A 24,289-nucleotide genomic window follows, 5' to 3' on the forward strand; every position below is an offset into this window, starting at 1 on the left:
TTTTCTGATGGATTAATGAGACTAATCACAGATATGGTAGAAAAATAGGCTTTTATATGTTCTCTTCTGTTATGTCTTTAAAATGGCCTCCAAGTTCTTTTTTGAAGATCATGTCCTCCAAAATCTTCTTCATTTCACCTCCTTCCAATTTCGTGCCTTCTTTCTATGCTCCTACATACTCTTGCCCCAGGGCCTTTGTATTTCTTTTTCTCTTTTTCTGACTCTCTTACCTCCTTTGTGTCTCTTTTCCAATGTTACCCCACCGACGGGAAAGGTGTTTCTATAAAGGGTGATTAGAGAATCCGAACACCTAACTCTTCCTGACTGTCCTAGTTTGCTAATGCTGCAGAATGCAAAACACCAGAGATGGATAGGCTTTTATAAAACGGGGGTTTATTTCACTACACAGTTACAGTCTTAAGGCCACAAAGCGTCCAACGTAACACATCAGCAATCGGGTACCCTCACCGGAGGATGGCCAATGGTGTCCAGAAAACCTCTGTCAGCTGGGAAGGCAGCTGGCATCTGCTCCAAAGCTCCGGCCTCAAAACGGCTTTCTCCCAGGATGTTCCTCTCTAGCAAGCTTGCTCCTCTTCAAAACATCACTCCCAGCTGCACTCTCTTTTCTCTCTTTGAGTCAGCTCATTTATATAGCTCCACCGATCAAGGCCCACCCTGAATGGGTGGGGTCACACCTCCATGGGAGTATCCCACCAAAGTTACCACCCACAGCTGGGTGGGGCACATTCCAAGCAAATCTAACCAGCACCAAAATGTCTGTCCCACAAGACCACAAAGATAATGGCATTTGCGGAACACAATACATTCAAACTGGCACACTGACATTCACCATTCCCTTTTATCTACTTTCCATTTTTTCCAAATCACCTCATATTATTACATATTATATTATCTATATGCATGTATACATTCATGTATGTATGTATGTATGTAGTCTTCCTGTGGACAGAAGCTTGTCTTCTTCACTGTTGTATCTCCAACACCTAGTATGGCAACAGTCACATAGACTATGCTCAATAGTTATTTACGGAATGAATGAATACATTAATAGATAATTATTTTAATACCCAGAAGAGTCTGATTCTAGCTCCATGAGTAAGAACATCCTTCCATAGTAATATAAAGATAATATTTCCTTGTCTACCTTGTGGGCACTCATGAAAATACAAAATAGCATATGTAATAAATTAAACTGAAGTAATATGCAATTCAAAGACAGGATAATTACATTATTGGGCATATAAAAGATACTGACAAGATATTTGACTATTTAGTGAATCACATCTTTCTACCAAGATAGAGTTAATAATCCTGTTGTTTACATCTCTTGTCCTTCTGGAATATCTCTCTTTGCCTTTTCACATAGTGTTTCTTCTGTCTGGATTCAGCTTTCTTTCTTCCTTTTTATGCTAAATCCTATTCTTTTTTTTTTAACTTCTAACTCAAAGGGCAGAGTCTGTTTTTCCTAGTTAGGGCATCTCTCCTCATTAGAATATCTTTTCTAAGGGACTCTAAAATTGACCTTTATTCACCTCAATCATGGCTTTCATCACACCTTATTAAATTGATCTATTATCTTGCTGACCTCCTTCACTAGCAATTAGTCATTAAATTATGTTTTAATTTTACCTTTTTAGCTCCATTGCCTAGAACACAATAGTGTTTAGCGTATGTTTGCTGAATGGATGAACGCAAGCATGCAATGGGCAGAGGTATTTGTGATATATCACTCGATCCACTACATTAACTCCAACCTACTGGCTCCTGACTTACTCACCATTCTCCCCCTTCATTCAAAAATGAATTGCTTTCTTATGGCATGAGGATATATGAGCATGCTCCCTTTTACATTGACTTCCACCCTTTTGGAGACTTAACTAGCAATTGGGAGAAGTCGATGAAGGCAACGATGTCAAATGCATAGCTAGACTTACAGTCCTAACCACTAGACAATAACTGGTTGCAAACATAGAGCTCCACGTAGACCTTTCCCTAAAATCAAATGAGGGAAGTGTGATAATCTCACTCTCTACTTTCATGACCCAAAGCAAGTCAGTGCTTATGGCATGCAGGACAATGAATTAGGCATACCAAATTCTATCCCATGTTCAAAAATATTATATACCAGTCATCTCAACTGCAAGTCCCTTGAAAGCTTGGTCAAGCATGGCCAGTTCTCTCCGTTCTTCCTACTAACCAGGAATTGAGCATGTTATAGTTATCTTAGAAATCTGCTTCCTCTCATTGCTGCCACCAGGCTTATCCTTTAAATTTCATCTAATTCTAAATATTTCATAAAATCCCCTTATTGCTTCTAGAGAAAATGTCAACTGTGATAAACTACCAACTGCATTTTCTTTCTGAATAATTGATAACTGGTTGCTTTGTTTTAAAAAAAGTTTCTATTGAACATTCATAAATTGGGTTTTAAAATTTAGATGGCATAATCCCAGAAAAGCATGCATTATGTTGATGTATGTTAGACAATTATGAATGTCACCAGCAATAAAAATATTAGCAAAATAAGTTTATTAATGCAGGGCAATTCAGAATATATCAATATCCATTATGTTATTGCTTTTCATTGTTTTTATTTTCAGTGTCTATCTTAATTTGGTGAAAGTCCATTATTGGTTGCAAAAACAAGATTTTTTTTACAATTTCATTTTGCATATTGACTAAGATTTAATTTTTAACATGAACAGTTATCTGCATATATAGATACAAATATATAAAAATATACATATTATACATATGTATACATAAATATACATATAGACAGATATATACAGAAGTATATCTATACTTCAAACAAACATGAAATTAGCCTATTCAGAATCCTTTTTACAATTTTCCATTTATTCATTCAACAAATATTTATGGAGGTCTTCTGATATACCAGGTTCTATATTAGGCATTTAAGTTACAAAAGGGAACAACAGGCATTCTTCCTGCCCTCATGGAGCTTAGTAAAATAACCACAGAAATAATTGCAGAAGTATTACCAAAAGATTACATTTGACTTTGAAATATTGATTAATTGACTAAAAACAAAAACATTATGGATAGTGATACATTCTGAATTGCCCTGCATTATTAAATCTACTTTGCTATTATTTTTATTGACAGTGACATTCATAATTGTCTAACGTATCAACATAATGCATGCTCTTCTAGGATTATGCCATCTAAATTTTGAATCCTAATTCATGATGTTAATAGAAACTTTGAGAAGCAACCAGTTATGAATTTTATTAGAAGGATGTAATTTGGTTAGGGTGATTGGGGGAACAGTCTTCTTACATGAGTAATATAAGCTGAGATCTGAAAAATGAGTAGGCATTGAATAAAAAAGTAGTGGAGAGAATTCCATTCAGAAGGAAGGGCACACGCCAAGGTCCTGTTCCTATGAGGGAAAATGTGGTTGGAACGGAGAAAATGAATTGAAGGACAGTATGACACAAAGATGGAAAGGCATTCACTTTAATCCCTTAAAGACCATTTTAAAGATGTTGGTATTTATCTGACGGACACAAGAAAGAGATGAAAGTGTTTTAAGCTGGGGGCTGTAGGATGAAGGTGATGTGAGTGGTGACAATCAGATACAAGAGTCAAAAAGGTCACCCAGCCTGCAGTGTCGAGCAGACTGGCAGGTGCCCAAGTATGTGATGGCTCAGCAGTTTAGAAGGAACTGCAGTACCTTCAGCTTGGCCTGCACAGGGTTTGTGGAATGGAGAAAAGTCAATTGACTTGAGAGATCTGTAGAAGCATAATCAAAGAACTTGACAACGCTTTACATACTTGTATGCAAATAAGCATGAGAAAATTTTTGAGAAGGACTACTAGGTTTTTGGTTTAAATAGCTGGATGGATAATGATGTCACTGACTACCTTGGTGAGAAGATTTAAGACTGATGAGAAGAGAGATGTGTTCAGATTGAACCTGTGGAGTTTGTAGTTACTTTAATAGATTTAGGAGAAGATGCTATTAATTAATTTGTATGTTTCAGAACTCAGAGAAATGGCCTGAGCCACTGAGAAGTATCAATAAATGGGTGGTAATTGAAATCTTAGATGTATATGCCATCTGGAAGAGAGTATAAAATGAAAAAGGGCTGTAGAGAACAAAGCAAAGCAAATTCAAACAAAACAAAACAAAACACAACTTCCTTTTATAAAAAAGCAATGACAGTGCTACTATAAAATTGTATTCAGTCATACTTGGTTAATCTGCTTATACTTCCCTCTGAAATGTCCAGTATAAGCCCATTTGTAGAAACATGTGGTTATGTTACTCTGTCATGTTATCTGGATTCCAGCCTTGTTTGAGTATCTTCTGGTGAAAGAAGTCTTCATCTCAATGATTTCCATATGACCAATTTATGTGGCAGCTGGGCAATTTTATGGACAATCTGAGCAATGACTGTTTCTAGTTTTGATGGCTCACAACTTTTTCTCCTTCATCTACATGAAAGTTGACTTATCAGAAAGATCCTGAAAATGAACCCTGATAGTTATTCTTCAATTTATGTCTCATAAAAGCAGAAGTATCCTGTTCACAAATGATGTCATAGATGCCCAAATAATAAATAACATTTTAATGGAAAAAACTCACTTTGTGAAACAGAGCAGAGCCTTAAAGTCACATTACTGAAATAACATTTTAGACAAAGTTATCACATACCAAATGGGTAAATGAATGATCACAATTGACAAAATGTAACGTAAAGAGACCACTAGTACCTGTTTAGACAGCCATGTATCTGATGCCATCTCATATTTCTGAAACAAAACAATTAAATCCATGAGACATCTAATGACCAAAGTGAGAATGTACTAATTAACTCTTTTTTATATTGTTCTCATTAAGGCATTTTTTTTCCTCTTCAACTGGTGAACCACCATGAGAAATCCTATTGTCATTATTGATTTAAACTGAATGAATACATAGAGAATTGGGATTAAATGATAATTTAATTATAAAGTCTGTTCTTTGGTGGATTCCTTTAGAATTCACAGCAGAGTGTTATCAGAAATAGAAGTTCATTTTCCAGCTCTGTTAGATTACCTCACACAAAATGTTTTGAACCACCAGACACTGTCTCTTTGCACATGTAGGCATCACTGAGAAACGCAATTAAGTCCTTCAAATAAACTGGGCAAACAGTCAGGAAAAAAATTAAAAGGTGGACATTCTCTCAATATTCAACCCACACTTCATCATCAAAAGTACTTCAGTCTTAAGGGAAAACAATTAAATATTTGAAATGATAAAATTATGGGTTCATTTAAAAAAGTCTTTCAAAAGATCAGAACCAAAACTGTATGCTAAGGACAAAATTAGACTAATTTAATCTAATGCTAAATATATAGATAGATAAAATAAAATTTGGGTAGTTACTAAACTTTTACTGATACATATAATCACTTATGAAATATCTAATAGTTTTCTGAAGAAAATGATATAAGTATTCAAATAAAGAAAACAAAATCACAACATATTATTGATTTTATCTATATGCAGAGATACTCATTTTGAAATGTTCATAATAGTAACAGCTCTACAGATTTCTCTCTTTTTAGCAATTTCTTTTTCTAAAGCTATATTATCATTATGCTGTAATTAACTCTTTCCCTTCTTAGGGCATTATTAGTAATCAATAGATTTTTTACTACATGTGGACATCAGGGAAATATCTAACTAAATAATCCCCTGATTCTCTATTTGCATTGCACCTCAGCAATAACCATTTGTGGTATCTATAAACACAGATTCATCATAAATACTAATGACTGTGCTCATTAGTATCACCAAGTAGTTTTTAGAATTCATGAGACTTAAAAATGTGCTGTTTTTTTGCCTCATGATTTCATTTACAGCAGAAAGAAAATGTCTGCTTAACCCCATACATGGAGTAAAAATGTAACAGAATGTCAATAAGGTATCAAACTGATAATATGGCAGGGTTCCTATCTCCATTTTTCATTGAAGCTTTTTAATGTGTTCTTGATGTTACCAATATATAGTGAAAACATTTAGATTATCTTTATACAGAGAAGATGACAGGCTTTCTCAGATAAACTAGAATATGTACGCACAAATTTTTGAATGACTTAGAGATCAGTTGTATAAGACACTATCCAGAACACTTTAACAAATAAATGGAGAAAGCCTGGACAGTTTATAATCTAGTTTGATGGAAGAGAACGGCCGAGGTAACTGTTACCTTAACACAAGCTAAATAGGAAGAGATTCAGTTACACCCAATAAATAAATGTGCAACAAAACAACCTCTTGTTTGCACATCTATGCTCATCATTCCAATAAAAGAGAAATTTCTTTCTCTTTATTTCTCTTTTTAAGACCATTTACAATGGCATTTTTAAAAATATTGAAGTATAATTTACACAGTGAAATGCACAGATTTTAAGTGCATAATTTGACAATTAACAAATTCATACACATCCTGCCAAGATAGACATTTACATCTCCCCAAAATGTTCCCTAGAACCCTTTCTGAGTGATTTTGAAAAGACAAATACTCTTCTGTTTTTTATTCTCCACAGATCGGGGGAACTGTTTTAGAAAACTTTAGAAAACTGCCTGTTTTAGAACTTCAGATAATTGAAATGATGCATTACATATTTTTTGTGTGTGAGGTTTCTTCCTTTGGAATTCATTTATGTCACAAGTATATCAATATTCTGTTCCTTTTAAATTGCTGAGAATTCCACTGTACAGATATGCCTCATTTTGTTTATCCATTACCTTTTAATAGGTAATTCAATTGGCTACAATTTTTAGCCAATCAAATAAATAAATCTGCTCTAAAGATTTTTGCACAGATCCTATTGTGGACATATGTTTTCATTTCTTGTTTAAATATCTAGGAATAGAGTTACCATACCACTGGGCATATATGTTTAAATATATTAGAAACTGCAATATCATTTTCTAAAGTAGTTGTATCATTTTACTACCCCAGCAGCCAAGAGAGAAAATTCCAGTTCTCCACATTCTTATCAACAGTTCATGTTATCAAACTAAAAACGTTTTGTTATTTTGTGTTTTTAAATTTTAGTTATTCTAGTGGATATGTAGTGTTATCACATTGTGATTTTAATCTACATTTGCCTGATGTCTAATGATGTTGCATACTTCTTCATGTGCTTATGTGCCATTGGTATATCTTCATGTAAAAGTGTCTGTTTCACAATGTTGTGCTACCCTTACCATCATCCATTGCCAAAACTTTTCCATCACTTCAAACAGAAACTCTGTACCCCAGCCCCTGGTAACCTATATTCTAGATTCTGATTCTGTGATATGCTTGGTCTAATTATTTCATATCAATGAGATCATACAATATCTGTCCTTTTGTGTCTGGCTGATTTCACCAACATGATGTCTTCAAATGTCATCCATGTCGTTGCATGTATCAGAACTTCATTCCCTTTTTAATGCTGAATAGTATTCCACTGAATGCATATACCACATTTTGTTTATCCATTTACTGGTGATAAATAAATCATTTGCGTTGCTTCCATCTTTTGGCAAATGTGAATGATGTTGCTATTGAACATCAGTGCACAAAGATATGTTCAAGTCTCTACTTTCAGATTCTTTTGGATATTATCTAGAAATGGGATTGCTGGGTCATGTAGTAATTCTATACTTATGTTTCTGAGGAACTGCCAGACTGCTTTCCACAGCAGCTACACCATTTTATATTCCTACCAAAAATGTATGAGTGTTTCTATTTCTCTACATCCTCTCTTAATACTTGTAATTTTCTAATTTTTTAAATAGCAGCTATTCTAGTGGTCAGGAGATGGTATCTCATCATGGTTTTTATTTGTATTTCCCTAATGGCTAATTATGTGGAACATCTTTGTGATGGTTAGGTTCATATGTCAACTTGGCCAGGTGATGGTACCCAGCTGTCTGGTCAAGCAAGCACTGGCCTAACCATTGCTGCAAGGACATTTGTTGCTGGTTAATAAACCAACAGGCTGGTTTATTAAATCATCAGTCAATTGGATGCAGCTGTGACTGATGACTCAATGAAGGGCATGTCTTCCACAATGAGAGAATGCAGTTGGCTGGATTTAATCCAATCAATCAGTTGAAGACTTTTAAGCGAAACAGATAGAGGACCTTCACTTCTTCTTCGGCTGCCTAGCAAAGCATTTCCTGAGGAGTTCGTTGAAGTTGCTGGTTCATTTCCTGAGGAGTTCACTGAACATCTTCATTGGAGTTGCCAGTTTGTGGACTGTGCTACGGAATCTGGATTTGTGCATACCCACAGTTGTGTGAGTAATTTTTATAAGTCTTATATTCATAGATACCTCTCATTGATTCTGTTTCCCTAGAGAACCCTAATTAATACAATCTTATTCCTGTGCTTTATGGCTGTTTGCATTATCTTCTTTAAAGAAATATCTATTCATGATATTGCTCATTTTTAAAATTAACAACACTGAACTATATATTTGCATGTGCCAAAAAGGAGGAATTTTAGGTTGTATATATGTTACTAGAATAAAAAGTTTTAAAATACAACATAGGACTATATATCACAGTGAACACTAAGGAAAACCGTAAGCTATAGTTAACAGTGCAATTATAAAAACGTTCTTTCATCAATTATAACAAATGCACCACATTAACACAGGTGTAAAGAATAGGGTGGTGTACAGAAAGTCTGTATTTTCTGCATGGTTCTTTTGCAAACTTCCAACTTCTCTAATTTTTTTAAAGTGACTATTTGCATGTTTTGACCTTTTTATTGGGTTGTTTGCTTTTTATTACTGAGATGTAGGAGTTCTTTATATATTCTTTTGTCAGATACACATATTGCAAAATATTTTCTCCCAGTCTGTGGCTTTCCTATTCATTTTCTTAACTTTGTCTTTAATAAGGAATTTATAATTTTGATAATTTTCTTGATTATTTTTTCTCAAGATTAGTACTTTTCCTGTCTTAAGATGTTTTGTCTTCTTATGGTAGTGAAATTATAATGTCACAACATCCTCCTGAATATTTATAGTATTAGCTTTTAAATTTAGAGTTACAATTTATCTCAAATTAATTTTGGAGTATTTTATGAGATAAACATCAAACTTAATTTTTTCCCATATGGATATAAGTTGTTCAAGCACCATACTCCCCCAGTGAATTACTTGGAGCCCATGTTGGTAATCAATTGATCATATAAATGTGGGTCTATTTCTGAGATCTCTATTTAGTTTAATACACCTGTGTGTGTGACCATATACATAAACTAAAAACTCATGATTTCTGTGGCTTTCTGTTTATTCTTGAATTCAGGTAGTGTGAGTCCATTAGTTTTTATTCTTTTAACAGATTGTCTTGGCTGTTTCAGGCCCTCTGCATTTCCATTTAAAAATTAGAACCAGCTTAACTGTTTCTACAAAAAGAAACTGCTGGGATTTTAATTGGGGTTAATTTGAACTGTTTTTAGTTGTACTGACATACAAATATACCGTCTTAATATATTAAGTTTTCAATTGCATAATGTGGTATAGCTTTCTCTTATTTAGGTTTTCTTTAATTCTTTACGGTGATATTATCTTCTTTAATATTGAGACTTTGCCCAATATTTGTTAAGTTTCTGCCTACATATTTAATGTATTAAAGGATTTTTAAATATCATTTTATTTTATTTTTCATTTGATTATTGCTAATGCATAAACATCTTTTACTTCTTTATTTTTATATTTTTATATAAGAACAAATTTAAAGAGAAGTTTCAAGACACAACAAGAAATATCTTCATACTATTAACATATATTATATATTACATATATTTCTTCACCATTTGTTTAAATTTGTGCCACTAGCTTTATTGTTCTTTTTCTCTCTCTTTCTACTTTTTTCTAAACCATTTGGGAAAAAGTTGGAAATGTTATTTTCCTCTAAACCATTTGACAGTAAGTTTGAGGCATTTTACTCATTTACCCCTAAATATTTCAAGATTTCCTAAGAATACCACACTCTCTTATATAGCCACAGTAAAATGACCAAAATCAGAAAATCCTTGGCACATTGACCTAATGAACTGTGATCTGGTACCTTACTATTTTTTTTCTGTGGATTTCTTATTTTCATGTACATAGTTAAGTCAACCATTATAATATTTATTCCTACTAAATTACCCTGGTAAAATTAATTAATTACCCAGTAAAACATTGCACAATAGTAGTACCTAATTACTGATGGTAAGAGAAATGAAGTCCCTGTTCCATCATTACCTATATTTGCTGGGGGTATTTAATGGATATTCATTATCAGACTGCGGAGGTTTCTTCCTATTCATTTATGCTGGAAGTAATTATCAGGAATGAGTGTTGAATTTTGCCAACTGATTTCTGTGCATCTACTGAGATATTTGTCTATCTTTTCTCCTGTATTCTGTTAATAGGAGAATTTCATTGATTGATTTTCAATCTGAAACCAAAGTTGAAATTCTCGAAACCAATCTTGAATTCCTGGAATAAACCTCACTTGATCATAATGCACTATCCTTTATTCATATTGCTGGATTTGATGTACTAGAGTGTACACAAATTTATTTTTATTTTTTTAGTCTATGAGGGATATCAGTCCAAAATGTTCCCTCTTGTAACATCCTTGTCTAATTTATGTATCAGTATTATGCTAGCTGTACAAAAAAGAAATGGAGATATTCTTCCTTCTTCATTTTATGAATATTTGTGTGGGAATGGTATTATTTACTCCTTAAATATTTTATAGGATGCATAATTGGAGCCATCTGGTCCTGGAGTTTTCTTTGTGGGAAGGTTTCTAATTATGAATTTAATTTCTTTAATTATATATAATTATTCAAATGCTCTTCATCTTCATATGTCAGTGTTGGTAATTTGTGTTTCAAGGAATTTGTCCATGCCATTTAAGTTCAAATTTTATTGACATGCTACTCCCTTATTAGATTTTTAAACTTTATGGAATGTATAATGATGCTAACTTTCATCATTGATATTGGTAATATGTGTTTCTTTTTATTCTTTAATCTGTGTAATAGGGATTTACCAATATCATTAACTTTCAAAGAAGTAATTTTGCTTTCATTGAATTTCTGTATAGTTTTTCTTTACTATTTTTTAAAATTTGTAATCTTAAGTTATTTCCCTCCTAATTACTTTGAGTTTAATTCGCACTTCTGTTTCTAGCTTCCTAAGTTGGAGCTTTATTTCATTGCTTTTATATCTTTCTCATTTTATAATATGTGTTTAAAGATGTAAATTTCACTTTAAGGACTACTTTGTTAATTACACATATTTTTATATGTTGTGTTTTCATTTTTGATTGAATTTAAATATTTTTTAAAATTTTCTTGTGATTTGTTTTTAACCTATGTTTTATTTAGGAGTGTGTTCTTAAATTTCCACTCTTTTAAGATTTCCCAGATACTTTTACTTACAGATTTCTAATTTAATTGTCTTGTGGTTAAAAAACAAACACTCTATATGATTTCAGACTTCGGAAACTGAGACTTGTGAATATTCCCTCTGCATTTGAAAATAATTTTTATTTTCTAGTTGTTGGATGAAATGTTCTCTAAATCTGAATCTGGTTAAGTTGCTGATAGTCTTGAAAGATATTTGGTATTGTTACTGATTTTTTTGGTCTATTTGTTCTATCAAATATATAGAAATAAGTTCTAAAAACTTTAAGTATATGTTTCTATTTAATCTTTAGTTTTGTCAGTTTTGCATATGTATTTTACTTATGTATTTTGAAGCTCTGTTATTAGGTGCATAAATATTTGTAATTGATCTATCTTCCTAATCAATTGTGTATATCATTAAAAAATGATCCTATTAATTTATGGTCTTATTCCTTGTGTTAAAGTGTATTTTGATACTAATATAGCCACCATAGCTTTCATATGATTGTGTTTACATGATATTTTGGTTTCCATCATTTTCCTTTTAACCTGTGTTTTCTTCTGAGCATTTAAAAAAAAAAAAAACATTGTGTAAGTCTTGCCTTTATATAAAGTTTGACAACTCTTCCTCTTACTTGAGCATGTTACTGTTGCTTTCAATTGGAAGATACATCCTTAACGTATTACTGAGTTAATGTTATATTACTTCACATATACCACTTACAACTGTTCACTTCTATAGTTCCCCTCTTATTATTTGTTTTAACGTTATCATACTTTTTATTATAACATGTTTTTTATTATAAACCCGATAGTATATACCTTTTATTTGCTTTAAGTACTTTATATTAACCTTCATGTTTAACATTTGTGGCACCCTTTCTCATTTTATTTGGATTTCAAGTTCCATCCAATGTCATTTTCCTTCAGGCCGAAGAACTTCATTTGATGTTACTTGTAGTACAGTTTTACCTATATTCTACTTGTATATATACGTGAATTCTCTCTCAGCTCTTGTTTATCTGAAAACATCCTTCTTTGTCCTCATTTCTGAAAGACATTTTTACAGAACATAGAATTTCAGGTTGACATTATTTTCCTTCCAGTCCTTTTAAAAATGCCATTTCATGCTTTATGATTTCCATTGTTTAAGTGAGACATGGACAGTCATTCTCATCCTTTTCCCCCTATATGTAATGTGTTTTTGTCTCAGCCTTTCAGATTTTTCTCTTAACTTTTGGTTGGTAATAGTTTTAAAATGATCTGCCTACATGTTTATTTATTTGTCTTTATCCTGTTAGGGTTTTGCTTAGCTTCTTGGATATGTGAGTTAATATTTTTAAATCAAATTTAGGAAATTTTAAGTCATTATTCTTTAATTTTTCCCTATCCCAATATCTCAAACCTTGCCCTCTGCACTTAGACATTCACATATATTGTACCAGTTTGTATTGTCCTTAAAGTTTACTAAGACTTTGTTCATTTTTTAGCAGGGCTTCAGTTTGGATTGCTTCCATCTCCCTGACAGCAACTTCACTAATCTTTACCTCAGTAGAGTCCAATCTGTTTCAAGTCCATCCAGTGAGTTTTTCATTTCAGATATTGTTATGCTTTCAGGTCTGATCTGGAATTTCCATTGTTCTATTTTTATGGTTTCTATTTCTGTATTAAAATTTATCATCTGATTACTTATTATGGTCATTCTTTACTTTAAATTATTAAATATATTTCTAATAGCTTTTAAAAAAGTCCTTGTCTGCTAATTCCAAGATCTCTGGCCTTTGTAGTTCTGCCCTTATCTATTCCTTTTTAGTGATATTGGGTGGGTTATAATTTCTGCTTCTCTACATATGTAGCATGTTTTCATTGTGTGACTGACATTATAAAGTTAACATTGTTAAGAGGCAAGTTTTCGTTATTATAATTTTTCCTTTAAGAATGGCAAATTTTCTTCTGGCGGGCAGTTAATACAGGCAGAACAACTGGATCTCTTCAAGGTGGATTTAAATGTTTATAAAATAGAGTTGAGAGTAGTCCTACTCTTAGTGCATTTTCTTTTTGGGCCCTCAGTTGAATGTCCAGGGTTTTCAATGAGATCTCTCCACTTTGCATGGTCAGGATTACCATGTCTTTCAGCACTGTGCAACTTAAAGGCACCGTTTGGCTCACAGATCTTTAATAGCTGTTTTCTCTGAGGCAATGTGAAGTTATGTACTGCACATGCACAATCAAAGATTAAAATAACCACTGCATGGATTGCTGGAGATTTCAGTTTGTTTGTTTGTTTTTTTAAACATAACTCTACCTTCACCAGTACCTACCCTGCAAATTCCAGCCAACACCAGAGCCCCATACTCTGATTCTCCCATCCTATTTGGATCATTGAGAATTACGTCCTTTTCTTGGGCTCCATATCCTTGCACTGTGGTCTCAAAAGTTTTGCCAACAGAAAGCCGTAACAAGGCTCTCCTTTCACATTTCCTTTATTTTGGAATCTACGGGCCTAGCCTTCCTATCTAATAGGTTATATATAAATCTATATATGAAACACTGTCTAAAAATAGTTGTTTTATATATTTTGTACAGTTTTATAGCTTTTTATTGTGAACGGGCTAGTCTGGCAACATTTATTCTATCTTGGCCAGAGGCAGAAGCTTGAAAACGCAGTTGTTAAATAATCTGAGAATCCCTTAGACTCCACAGTCTTTTAGATTTATCCAATTAGTAGGTAAATAATATAAAATTTAAACTGATTGTACCATTACTCTACCAAGCACCTTTAAAAATGACAACTACAGAAATTGAGAAGTTTATAAAAATTTACTTTAGCAATTGAAATACCACCTGCTTCCAAACACAGTGATTCAGTAATCAACTTTTACTTTTGACTATTCTTAATTAATTTAAGGATAAAGCTATTGTTATTTCATAAAATTAATCTGAGCTATAGAGAAAAAATATAAATTTGTGGAATGTCTTTTAAAACAGATAGGAAAGAAACATCCCATTTTCTCATTTAATCAAAGTCAAACCCTACAGAGAAGGTCCAGATTTGATAATGAAACTAAAATGGTTTGGACAACCCTTTATGCTGCATATGTATTCATTTATTTTTTTAAAAGTTCAGTTTATCTCTTCTGCTTCTCATTTCTATGCCTCACTTCAAAGTTTGGAAACTTTATGGGTTAAAGTATACACTCCCAATCGTACCATTTTTTTATTATTGTTTTACTACTTTCAGATGTTAAATATTGAAGACTTTGTACCGCAGGATATCATATTTCTCTTAGAAAGTAACACAAACTACATCATTTGCATGGAAGAAGAATAAATTATACTCACTCTGCTACAAGCGCCAGTCGTGGTCTCACAGACTGTGAGAATAGAGATATTCTGAGGTCGGTTTAACCATCTTACCACCGTCTTGGTATTGCTTACCCATTTAACCATAGTGATATAATATTCTCTAGTTTGGAAACAAAAGTAGCATTTAGGTTTAGAGTCAGAGATTATATATCAGTAAACCTTCGTTATTTATATGCATGAATAACTGGAACACTATAAGGGTTCCCGAATCATATTAATTTCTGTTTATCTACATATACACTTATCTGATCTTCTAAGCATTCACATGTATATAAATAAATACATAAATGTATGGGTATATGTAGGATACACCTGTATATATATATATAGATACATATACACACAGCAGAAAGTTTAAGAATACATTTGTTAGTGTATTCTTTTTCCCAGAAAAGAAATTCTTGCAAAATAAAAATCAGGATGATAGACATTTATGAATAATTGGTAATTTTTCTGTTTATTAATAGTAATATATTTCCAAGATAGGTATACATTTTCTAAGCTATATTTTACGTTTAAAAATATAATCAATAACCAATTCAAAGGTCATTCTTCAATTAAAAATAATTTTTTATGCATCACCTCTATGTCATTTCACATTGTCCATGGGGACTTTTGCTAGAGAGCTGTAAATTCTGTGTTTTGATTTTGTCAGACCAAGGACCAATCCCTATTTTCTTTTGATCATATTTTCACCATATTGTAGTCAGTTTCTTATTACAGTTTAAAACAAGGAGGGAAGTGCACTGCTCATTAGTGAGTCCTATGATGTCTTAATGGTGGTTGTAGATCAGAAAAAGGTTTTATTTTTTCCTTTATGGCACAATGTACATTCGGTTTGCAAATTTACATAATATATCACAAAATCCCCAACTGACAACTGAGAAAATGCAACCAATAAATATTCAATTTTTTGCTAAAAAGGTAATACAGATAACTCTCCTATAAACATGTCCCAGTTTCAGATTGGTTCAGATACTTTAGAAATGACTTGAAAAGTACCATCAGTGAGTATTATTTTAAAACTGATCAGCCCAGTTTTTCTGTGACCTACAGCAGAAAAATCTTATGAAATAAATTCAAAATCACTTGTACTTAGACATATCTGGGTAAGATACCCAGCTACATGAACATTACATTTCTAACACTGCTGAGTAGCTATAGCTTTCTCCAGAAAACCTGTTAGCCCATCAAACTGAAGATGTCAGTAAAAGGACAAGCATAACTTGTCATCTAGTGAAGTCTGCCGTATTTTCTTCAACAATTTCTCTAAGACATCTGATAGATTTCACAACCAGCTGAGCCGCACTTGAAAATTATCTAGAAGTTCATTGAACTCTTCACATGAAGTGCCCTAAATGGAGTTAATATGGTGACTGTGAATAAAATATGCAGCTGATTTATGCATAATCTTTGGCCAAATCAATAAGTCTTGAGATTATGAAAAACAATGTCTTGCTCACTTATGTTTTGTTAAACATGTTTATTACACATACATTATCATATTTGGCAATGTGAATATTAAAAAACAGAAAATATAGCTATTATATTTCAAATAGAAAATATTCCGACACACTGCAACTTGTACTACCTGTGAAAATCTCCAAACGTGATGAAATTTTGCTAAATATGGCAATGAAACATTTGAGTAGAAATTCTATTTGAACTGATCACCTTGCATTTATTGCATATGTACTCCCCACTCAAAGTTCTTAAATAAGAAGCCTTCTTATGTAGGATATTCAACAAAATCTCACTAAATTTCTCTGTATGGAGAGGAATGCTCAGCAAGCTGTGGGGGGAAAGTTGGAAAAACGCCACAAAATTTGGGGTGAGTACTCTTTTAAAGAGCATCATTTTAAAAATGGAGAGATGCTTTTCACGAAGAAAATTCAGTAGAAAGTTACTCTTGTCCCATTGCACTGTCCCATCTCTTGCAAAAGGACCAATTCTCCTTACCAGTATCTTGAGTCATTTTGTGGTGCTGCTAATCATTGTGAAACTTTGAACTTTATGGGAACTGCCAGAGACCCAGAATGACTTCATTTCTGAACTAATGGAGGCAACGTCAGCTCTATTTTCAAGTGGATTTGTTGAGCTGAACACTTCTCTCTCTAAATTGCAATGAAATGATAATTAGAATGAAAACATCTATTTCCCTGTAAAAGTGAAATTGAAATGGCATACCTTGATTTAAAGCTGTCTGGCGGCATGAGTTCCAAAGTATGAGTTGGTCCATATAGGTTTACAACATATAATTTTATTGTTGGGTTCATTTGACCTGCCTTTGAGAAGATGAAAGTTGTAATGCAAATACATCAAGCATTTGAATATTTTGAGAAATAAACGGATTGCATTTTGAGTCTTTTATTTATGTTAGAGAAAAAAGTTTAATTTCTCCAAAGTAGAAATGATTTTAAATTCAACAACTTGATTGCTTTCTGTTGTTTTTTGCAGAATGCCATTTTTCAGGCATTCTAGTCAAAGACAATCAAAGGTGATAGAAAATCATGATGACTTTATTCATTAGGCAGTGCTACTGTGTTCTTTCTCCAGAATGGCACAAGAAGGGCTAGCTTTAAAACACAAGGAGTAAATAGCAGCTACTCACATTGTGGTATATGAAATGCTTGGATAATTAAAAAAGGAAGAAGTTAAAAAGATACAAAAAATATCCAATCCAGGTACCAAATGCTTGAAATTCCACAATACCTAATTTATTCCATAGCATTAATCTCCCTGAGTTCTCTTTTAAACTTGAATGATCATTATTAGCTGGGGTGACACATTTGTATAGGTGACCCATGGGAGGTGGGGCATGGAGCAGACTGTACTAACTGAGGACCTGGCTTAAAGAGTAGAAAGACTGCTAAGAACGTGTATTTGAGCTCAGTGAAATCAAAATTGCATTAAATAATAACTAATTCATAGTATGAATTAAAGGCATTACATGAATAATCTCATTAATGTCCCTACTACAGTTCTAAGATACAGTTATGGCCATTTTGCAGATGAAAATGGAGAAGTTAAGCAAATCATGGGAGGTGAAATACCTAGTAATTGATGGAGCTATTATATAAACCCAGAAGGCTCTTAATGGTAATATTGTAGTTTTTCTTCAGTTCATTTCCAGGCAACGGCCTCCAAAGTCTTCCTAAATACACTCTGAGCTGTTAGAGGGCAGGGACTAAAACTTTCATTAACATACCTCTAAGCCGTTTCCAAATATTTATAAGTTATTTTCTGAAAGAATGAATGAATGTGCTTATGAATACCTGATTTACCAAATCACTTGATTACTTGTGGCTCAATGTTTTTCTGAACAATTCACCAAAGAGAAGACTGACTGAGATATGCAGAATAGGAGGAAAATAAAAATGAGTTGAATTAAAAGACCTCACAAAAATCTAAAGAAAATGATAAATATGATTTAAAGATGGCAAAAAAGATCTACATCCAGGGAACTGGCATTGGCAAATCCCAAAGCCCAATCAGAGCCAGAAGCAGCATATTCATCAGTGATCAGTCACGGATTTTATTAGCAGTCCTGTTATAAAAAGAGACTAGTGTTTCTATGGGAGTGGGTCACACACATCAGAAGTTTTGAGCCCAAGAAGGGAGTCTGAAAAAGCTTTAATCTAGCGAAATGCAATTACTATTAAGACAGAGCCTAGAAATGGTGCATGGGGTAAAGGGCTTCCTAAAGATGAGCTATGAGCTTTCCTCACGGTGTAGGCTGTTGTCTAAATCTTTGTGAAGCCTTTTATTGCTGTGTAACCCCAAGTGCTTGGACCCATTTGTCTTGAGGAATTTAAGCTTTGCCACACTAAGGTAGTTTCCCTATCACATCACCTATGTTTTTAGTATTTAGTCTTTAGTATCTAGCAGGGTGTCTATATGTGAGGTCCAGCAGCCTCAGCATCACCAGGGCCCCAAAATATAGTAGGAGTTTTCACAAGATTCTCAGGAAATTAGTATGCAAATTTTGATAAAACATTGTGTGTGTTTATATACACATCCATATATGTACACACATATATACACATACATATATACATATAGATGTATGCATGTATGTATGTATGTATGATTTCAGCTCAATGGTTGTCTAACTTTAGTCTGCATCAGAATCACCTGGAAGGTTTGCAGGGCTTGTTAAACCACAGGTTGCTGGGTTTCTGACTTCTGGATGCGACATGAGGATTTGCATTTCTAACAAGTTCCCAGGCTTTTGGTGCAGGGACCACATTTTGAAAACTCGTTTAGCTTTCTCTGTCAGTCAGAGATTTAGGTTCAAATTTTGGTTCTATTCTTTACTTATGATGTGACCTTGGGCAGGCTGCTAAAGATCTTCAACCACTATTTTTATTTGATTATCTAAGATGAGACAAAGACGTCTTGGGAATAGGTCTCAGGTCAGAAGTTTTGAGCCAAAGAAGGTTTCCTTTCTGAAGTTAAAAATATCTCATTGTTTAAAAAAAAAAAAAAAAAGAAAAAAGATGGTTTACATAAAGTGCCTAGAATAGCATAGAATAATGAATAAATATATTATTAAAATACTAACTCTCCTTTTCTAGTCAGTGATAAGATGCACTTATTTTTATCATTCATTACACTGATTAAAGAAAAAGGCAACTTAAATTCAATTTGATCTTTTTGTGACTCTTATCAATGATGCATAATTACACAATATACTTTGTCAAAAGGCCTAATTGGTTATTACCATATCTTTATGGCATTTATTTTCTTGTCAGTAGCACTGTAAGCTTATACCTGTCACTAATATCCCAATTAGATTCTACACGAACACAAATTAAAATTGTGTACACATGGGTCCAGTTTTTAGATGAAAAGTGAATAACTCAACCAAACATCAGGCTGTCTCCAAAATTCAGCTGTTTAGCATTCTGTAAGCTCATTCTCTTAATAGACAATTAGATTTTTTTCTTTTCATGGAGTTTTGAAATTAAGTGCACATGCAGGTTCATTTGTACCTTTTAATATTTAAATTGTTTGAATACTTTGCAAATTGAAGAGTTCATTTATTTGCTTTTTACAGTCACATTTGCCACAAAGACTGCAAATACACAGAATTCCTTCCTCTATGATTCTGAAACACAAGCCTCAATAATAATTAACCTTATTTTACTGGCAACTAAATTGTCATTAAAAGAGATAATGCTTTAATTAAGAAGATTAACCTGAGGTTACTGAGATAGAACTGTACATCTCTTTTGTGCTGAATTGCTAATGATAGGGTATTTTATGAGTTCTGAATCATGCTGAATTAAGTAAAATCCAAATATATTTGTTTAGTGTAAGTATTTCATTAGTAAATCTGACTACACTGGATGTTTGCCGCACTCATTTTACTCTGGTTTAATTTGAAGCACAGTTTAGTAGGAACTCGAAGCATTACTTCAACTTCTAAAATGTCTGTTTTTGAAAGTTTATGGCTTACATAAGAGCAAGTCAAAACTATACATTTGTTACTAGAAAAATTAACATTTTTTTCCAGAGTGGAACATAACAAGGCTTTGAAAATGCAAGTAAATACCCAAAACAATACTGACAGTTTATTGTGAAAACCAGGACCTTAATAGCACAAGACCAATCTTCTTTGGGTCTTACTGCCTTAAATACCCAAGCAGTTATTCCTACTGACAAAAAATGAGGACTGGGGGTTCTTCCTCTTGGATTTGGTCTCTAGAACAGCTTTCTCCTTTTTATCTTCTATACTCCTCATGGTAGTCATTACAGTCAGAGCCTTCATCATGTATGCTCAAATTTTATAGCTCTATATATAAATTGCAGGTGTGAAGCTGCCTAAGAGAGTTACTCATATATAGCCAAGTAATCAGCCATGAATGGAGTCAACAGAGCTCCACAAATATTTGTTGAAGTTGACGAGATGTTTAGATTCCAGCGACCTCTTCTGGGTTGCTTAATAGCTTAATAAAATGGGATGGAATCAATAAATTTGGGTCATTTCCCTCTCTTTATATAACTTCTGTGACTTCGATAAAAGCATGTAGTCTTGTAGGACCTCAGTTTGCCCATCTGTATGGGCAAATGCGATGAGGACCAAATGAGGGGAAATAAAACAAAAAAAAATGAAAAGTCTTTTTGAAAATATAATTCATACTATGAGCACACGTTATTTCCAGAATTAATAAACAAAGAATATTATTTCTATGGCTATCTTGACTGTTAAATAATAGTAAATAATAAATTAAATATTAAATAATTAAGCAATAAACAACACTGTTTTGGTTTGTCAAGCCATTATCTTCTGAATTCCTGCTGACAAATTTCAACTTTCTCAGGTGTTTCTATTTGCTCATTTGTTTGTCTCAGTATTGCTAAAATTATGAGGCCGAGGGGTGTCCAAGGTTGGACACCGTGAGGCCTTAGCTGAGAAGGCTGCTTGAAATTGCAGCTGTCAAATATGGCTCTTGTGAATCAAACTCCCCACTCCCCTGGGGAAATGAGTTCCAACAAGCTGCCCCTTCCTTCCTAGGGGCTTCTTTGGGGCCTATTTTATCCTCTTTGTGCAATATACAAAATTGAACTGCTATATGTGAAATTTTGCCTATTGATATTTCTTAATAAGTTGCAAAATGCCTTTCACAGTATGCCACTAGTTCTCCAATTTCAACTGAAATTGGTGAATCAGGTGAATGTTCATTATCATAAGTAAATTAAATGATGTGAGAATTACTATATTGGAGAAGTCATTTAGTTTTTGAAAAGATACTGTTATGCTGTACAGGCACATAATGTTACCAACAAAAAAAGCTAATTGGCTAAATCTATAAGAAGTCATAATACGTTTTTGGAGTATAATAAAAATCTCTTGTTCAATACGACTATTTTGATAGTATGTCAAAATGAGTTCTTCCCAAGAGCACTGAGTATATATGCCTTCTAACCTATGTTCAGAGCAGACCCTAAAAATAACGTTTCAAAATCGTGGAAACAGACTCCTCTCAGTCCTGCTGTCTTCCTTAGTTTTAAGTGAGTCACTGAATACTACAAGGGTGGTGTTTACCATAGTAGGTGTTAGAGGATTTGAAATCTTCACTCAGAGACATGAGAACAGGAAGTTCTGGTGTTGGGTTAAGTGCTGAGCAGTCAAAAAGAAAGAGGATCAGGGTAGGGAAGTGCCAATCATCCATGAATACAAAGTGTGGAAATGGTGTATAAACCTAGGGAAGGAAACCGAGGTGGGGAGAAAGAAAAGCAGTTGAGAACAGCTCATTGAGGAATACTAATTTTCTTCCTGACTTTCCACAGGCAAGCTTTTTAAAAATTTCTTTAACTTAGATAATTTGAGTCTCGTGGATGATAGTAGATAGAAAAGGGTACAAATGACCCCACCCTACCACATCACTACCATGCCTTCACTGCAGGCCCAGGATGAGTTATTTGTCGGATACTTTGCCCAGCTAATGTAATCCATAAATTGAAAAGTATAAAACTCATTGTGCTTGGGAAATTTAAAGTACAACTCACTGAAGGAATGTTTTAAAAATGGCTTTGAAATGAAATTGGCAATCATCTCTCACCTAAATCAGAGCTGAACTGTGTAAAATTGAATTTAAAATGTTTTCTATAAAATATGTTTATGTGATTAACGCCTTGAGGGGCCTCACACTTAAATCTTTCTCTTTGTTAGAAACTTGGAGGAAATAAAGAAAAAAAAAAAAGAGCATTGAGTAAATAAACATGGCATACAATAGATAAACTAGTACACTACAGATATTTTTGAAACAATCTCCAAGAAGGCACACCTAATACTTGAAATATTCATCTTATCTGGCCAGGATTTCTGTATTCACCTCATGCAATAAAACAATTCCATCTATCCTTTTGACCTCCACCCATGACTCTATCCTAGCATCTTACAAAGTGTTTTCCAGAGTACACTCTGCCAAAATGAAACTAATACTAATATTAATGCTAATGCTAATACAAATAATTATTTTTTATGCTTAGCTATGCTTTACTGAAGATTCTTTGCTTAACGTATTCTTTATTGGTGATTCATAATACACATTAACGTACAGTGTATTAAGTGCTCTAAGAAATCATCTGAAAGAAGCTAGTTTTTATAAAACTAAGAAGATTTAACTTATTTGACCATGGTATTTTTTGTTCCTTCTAGCACATATTAACAACTCATAGACTATACCTTGGGAATTTTTGACTTGTCATCAGTGCCACCAACTATCTCTTTTCATCCTCTTTTTAACTGGGAGAGTGAGGAAATGCAAGAAAAACAACTTTAGCAGTAAAGAAATGCAGTGAAAAGTCTGACACCCCCCCAAAGTATCTTTATCAGCTCCAGTCAAGTACTGTACGCAGACGTCTTCATGCTCTAAAATGATGAATCTACTAACAAGTAAGTAGAACTTTTCTTTTTTCTCCAAAGACAACTTGTTCATGAACTAAGAACACTATCAATCAACTCAATGGTGCAGAGACAGGGAACAAAGCAGCACTTCCACATTACTTACCTTAGGATATGGATACTGCTTTCCTTTGGGATACAGTGCTCCAGTAAACCGAGGGATAACCATATTAGGCACCAAGGAATCATTTATCATCAGGAATGCAAGCCTTTCTCCATCTGGTGACCACCAGTGGGCGATGTGAGAATGCAGAACTTCCTCTAGAATAAATGAGTGTTATTTGAAATGAACTGTAGAGATGTGGGCTCAGTGACCCACAAACATCTGTCCTTGAAATCTCTGTTGTACATATATGTTTTCTAGGTGGTATGTTGGATTTTTTCAACTTTAATGAGAATTCTCTATTTCCAAGTTACCACCCTTTGTTCCAGGAAAAGCAGATGTAGAGGGAGTAAAGAATGAAGCAGTGAAGTCAGGATTTCAACTATTGTCAGAAAAGCAAGCAGAGCACATGAAAGCAATATTAGAATAGAATGAAGGAGAACAGTGATTGAAGAGTGATATATGGCATAAAACTATATTCATGCTACCATTCATTCATGTTTGCATTTAAACATATCTCTATTCTTTCATCATCAAAAAAGTTGAGGACCCATTGGATTAATTAAACTATATTAGGCTCTATGGACACAGAATGAGGAATATACTGGATACCTTCCATATTACCCCAGATTCAATATCTAATTTCTATGCTTGTTTACTGGCCCCAGGAAGTTAACTTGTATGAACTACGTCAACAAGGCCCCAGAACTCTCTGGCCTCCAGTTGCATTTGCCCCTTTTATGGTACTTTGGCAAGGAACTAAAGGGAGGAGAGTAAAGTCAGGGTCTTCATCCTCCTGGCTCCCTCCTGCAAAGTCACTGCAGGCTGGCTGTGTGCTCTGAATTATGTCACTACTTTTGTCAGTGCCACCTCCTGCACACAATTATCTCCCTCTGTGTCAGGTAATGGCTCAGCTGCATGGCCTTAGGAGTGGGAATAGCTTGGCTGCTACCA

At 33.6% G+C, this 24,289-nt stretch overlaps 1 protein-coding gene across 2 annotated transcripts in view; it reads right to left on the minus strand.

Annotated features, from left to right (window-relative positions):
- DPP10 (dipeptidyl peptidase like 10) overlaps positions 1-24,289 on the minus strand; it is a 689,331-nt gene that overhangs the window by 103,362 nt on the left and 561,680 nt on the right. For both annotated transcript variants that reach the window (XM_037849964.1, XM_037849965.1), the window contains exons 9-12: positions 23,339-23,493; positions 17,007-17,104; positions 14,796-14,919; positions 4,765-4,803 (exon numbers count right to left, since the gene is read on the minus strand). In XM_037849964.1, the coding sequence (XP_037705892.1) occupies positions 4,765-4,803; positions 14,796-14,919; positions 17,007-17,104; positions 23,339-23,493 (416 nt within the window). The remainder of the gene's footprint in view (positions 1-4,764; positions 4,804-14,795; positions 14,920-17,006; positions 17,105-23,338; positions 23,494-24,289) is intronic.

Source organism: Choloepus didactylus, chromosome 9, assembly GCF_015220235.1.
Source record: "Choloepus didactylus isolate mChoDid1 chromosome 9, mChoDid1.pri, whole genome shotgun sequence".
In the NCBI taxonomy this organism is placed as follows: domain Eukaryota; kingdom Metazoa; phylum Chordata; class Mammalia; order Pilosa; family Megalonychidae; genus Choloepus; species Choloepus didactylus.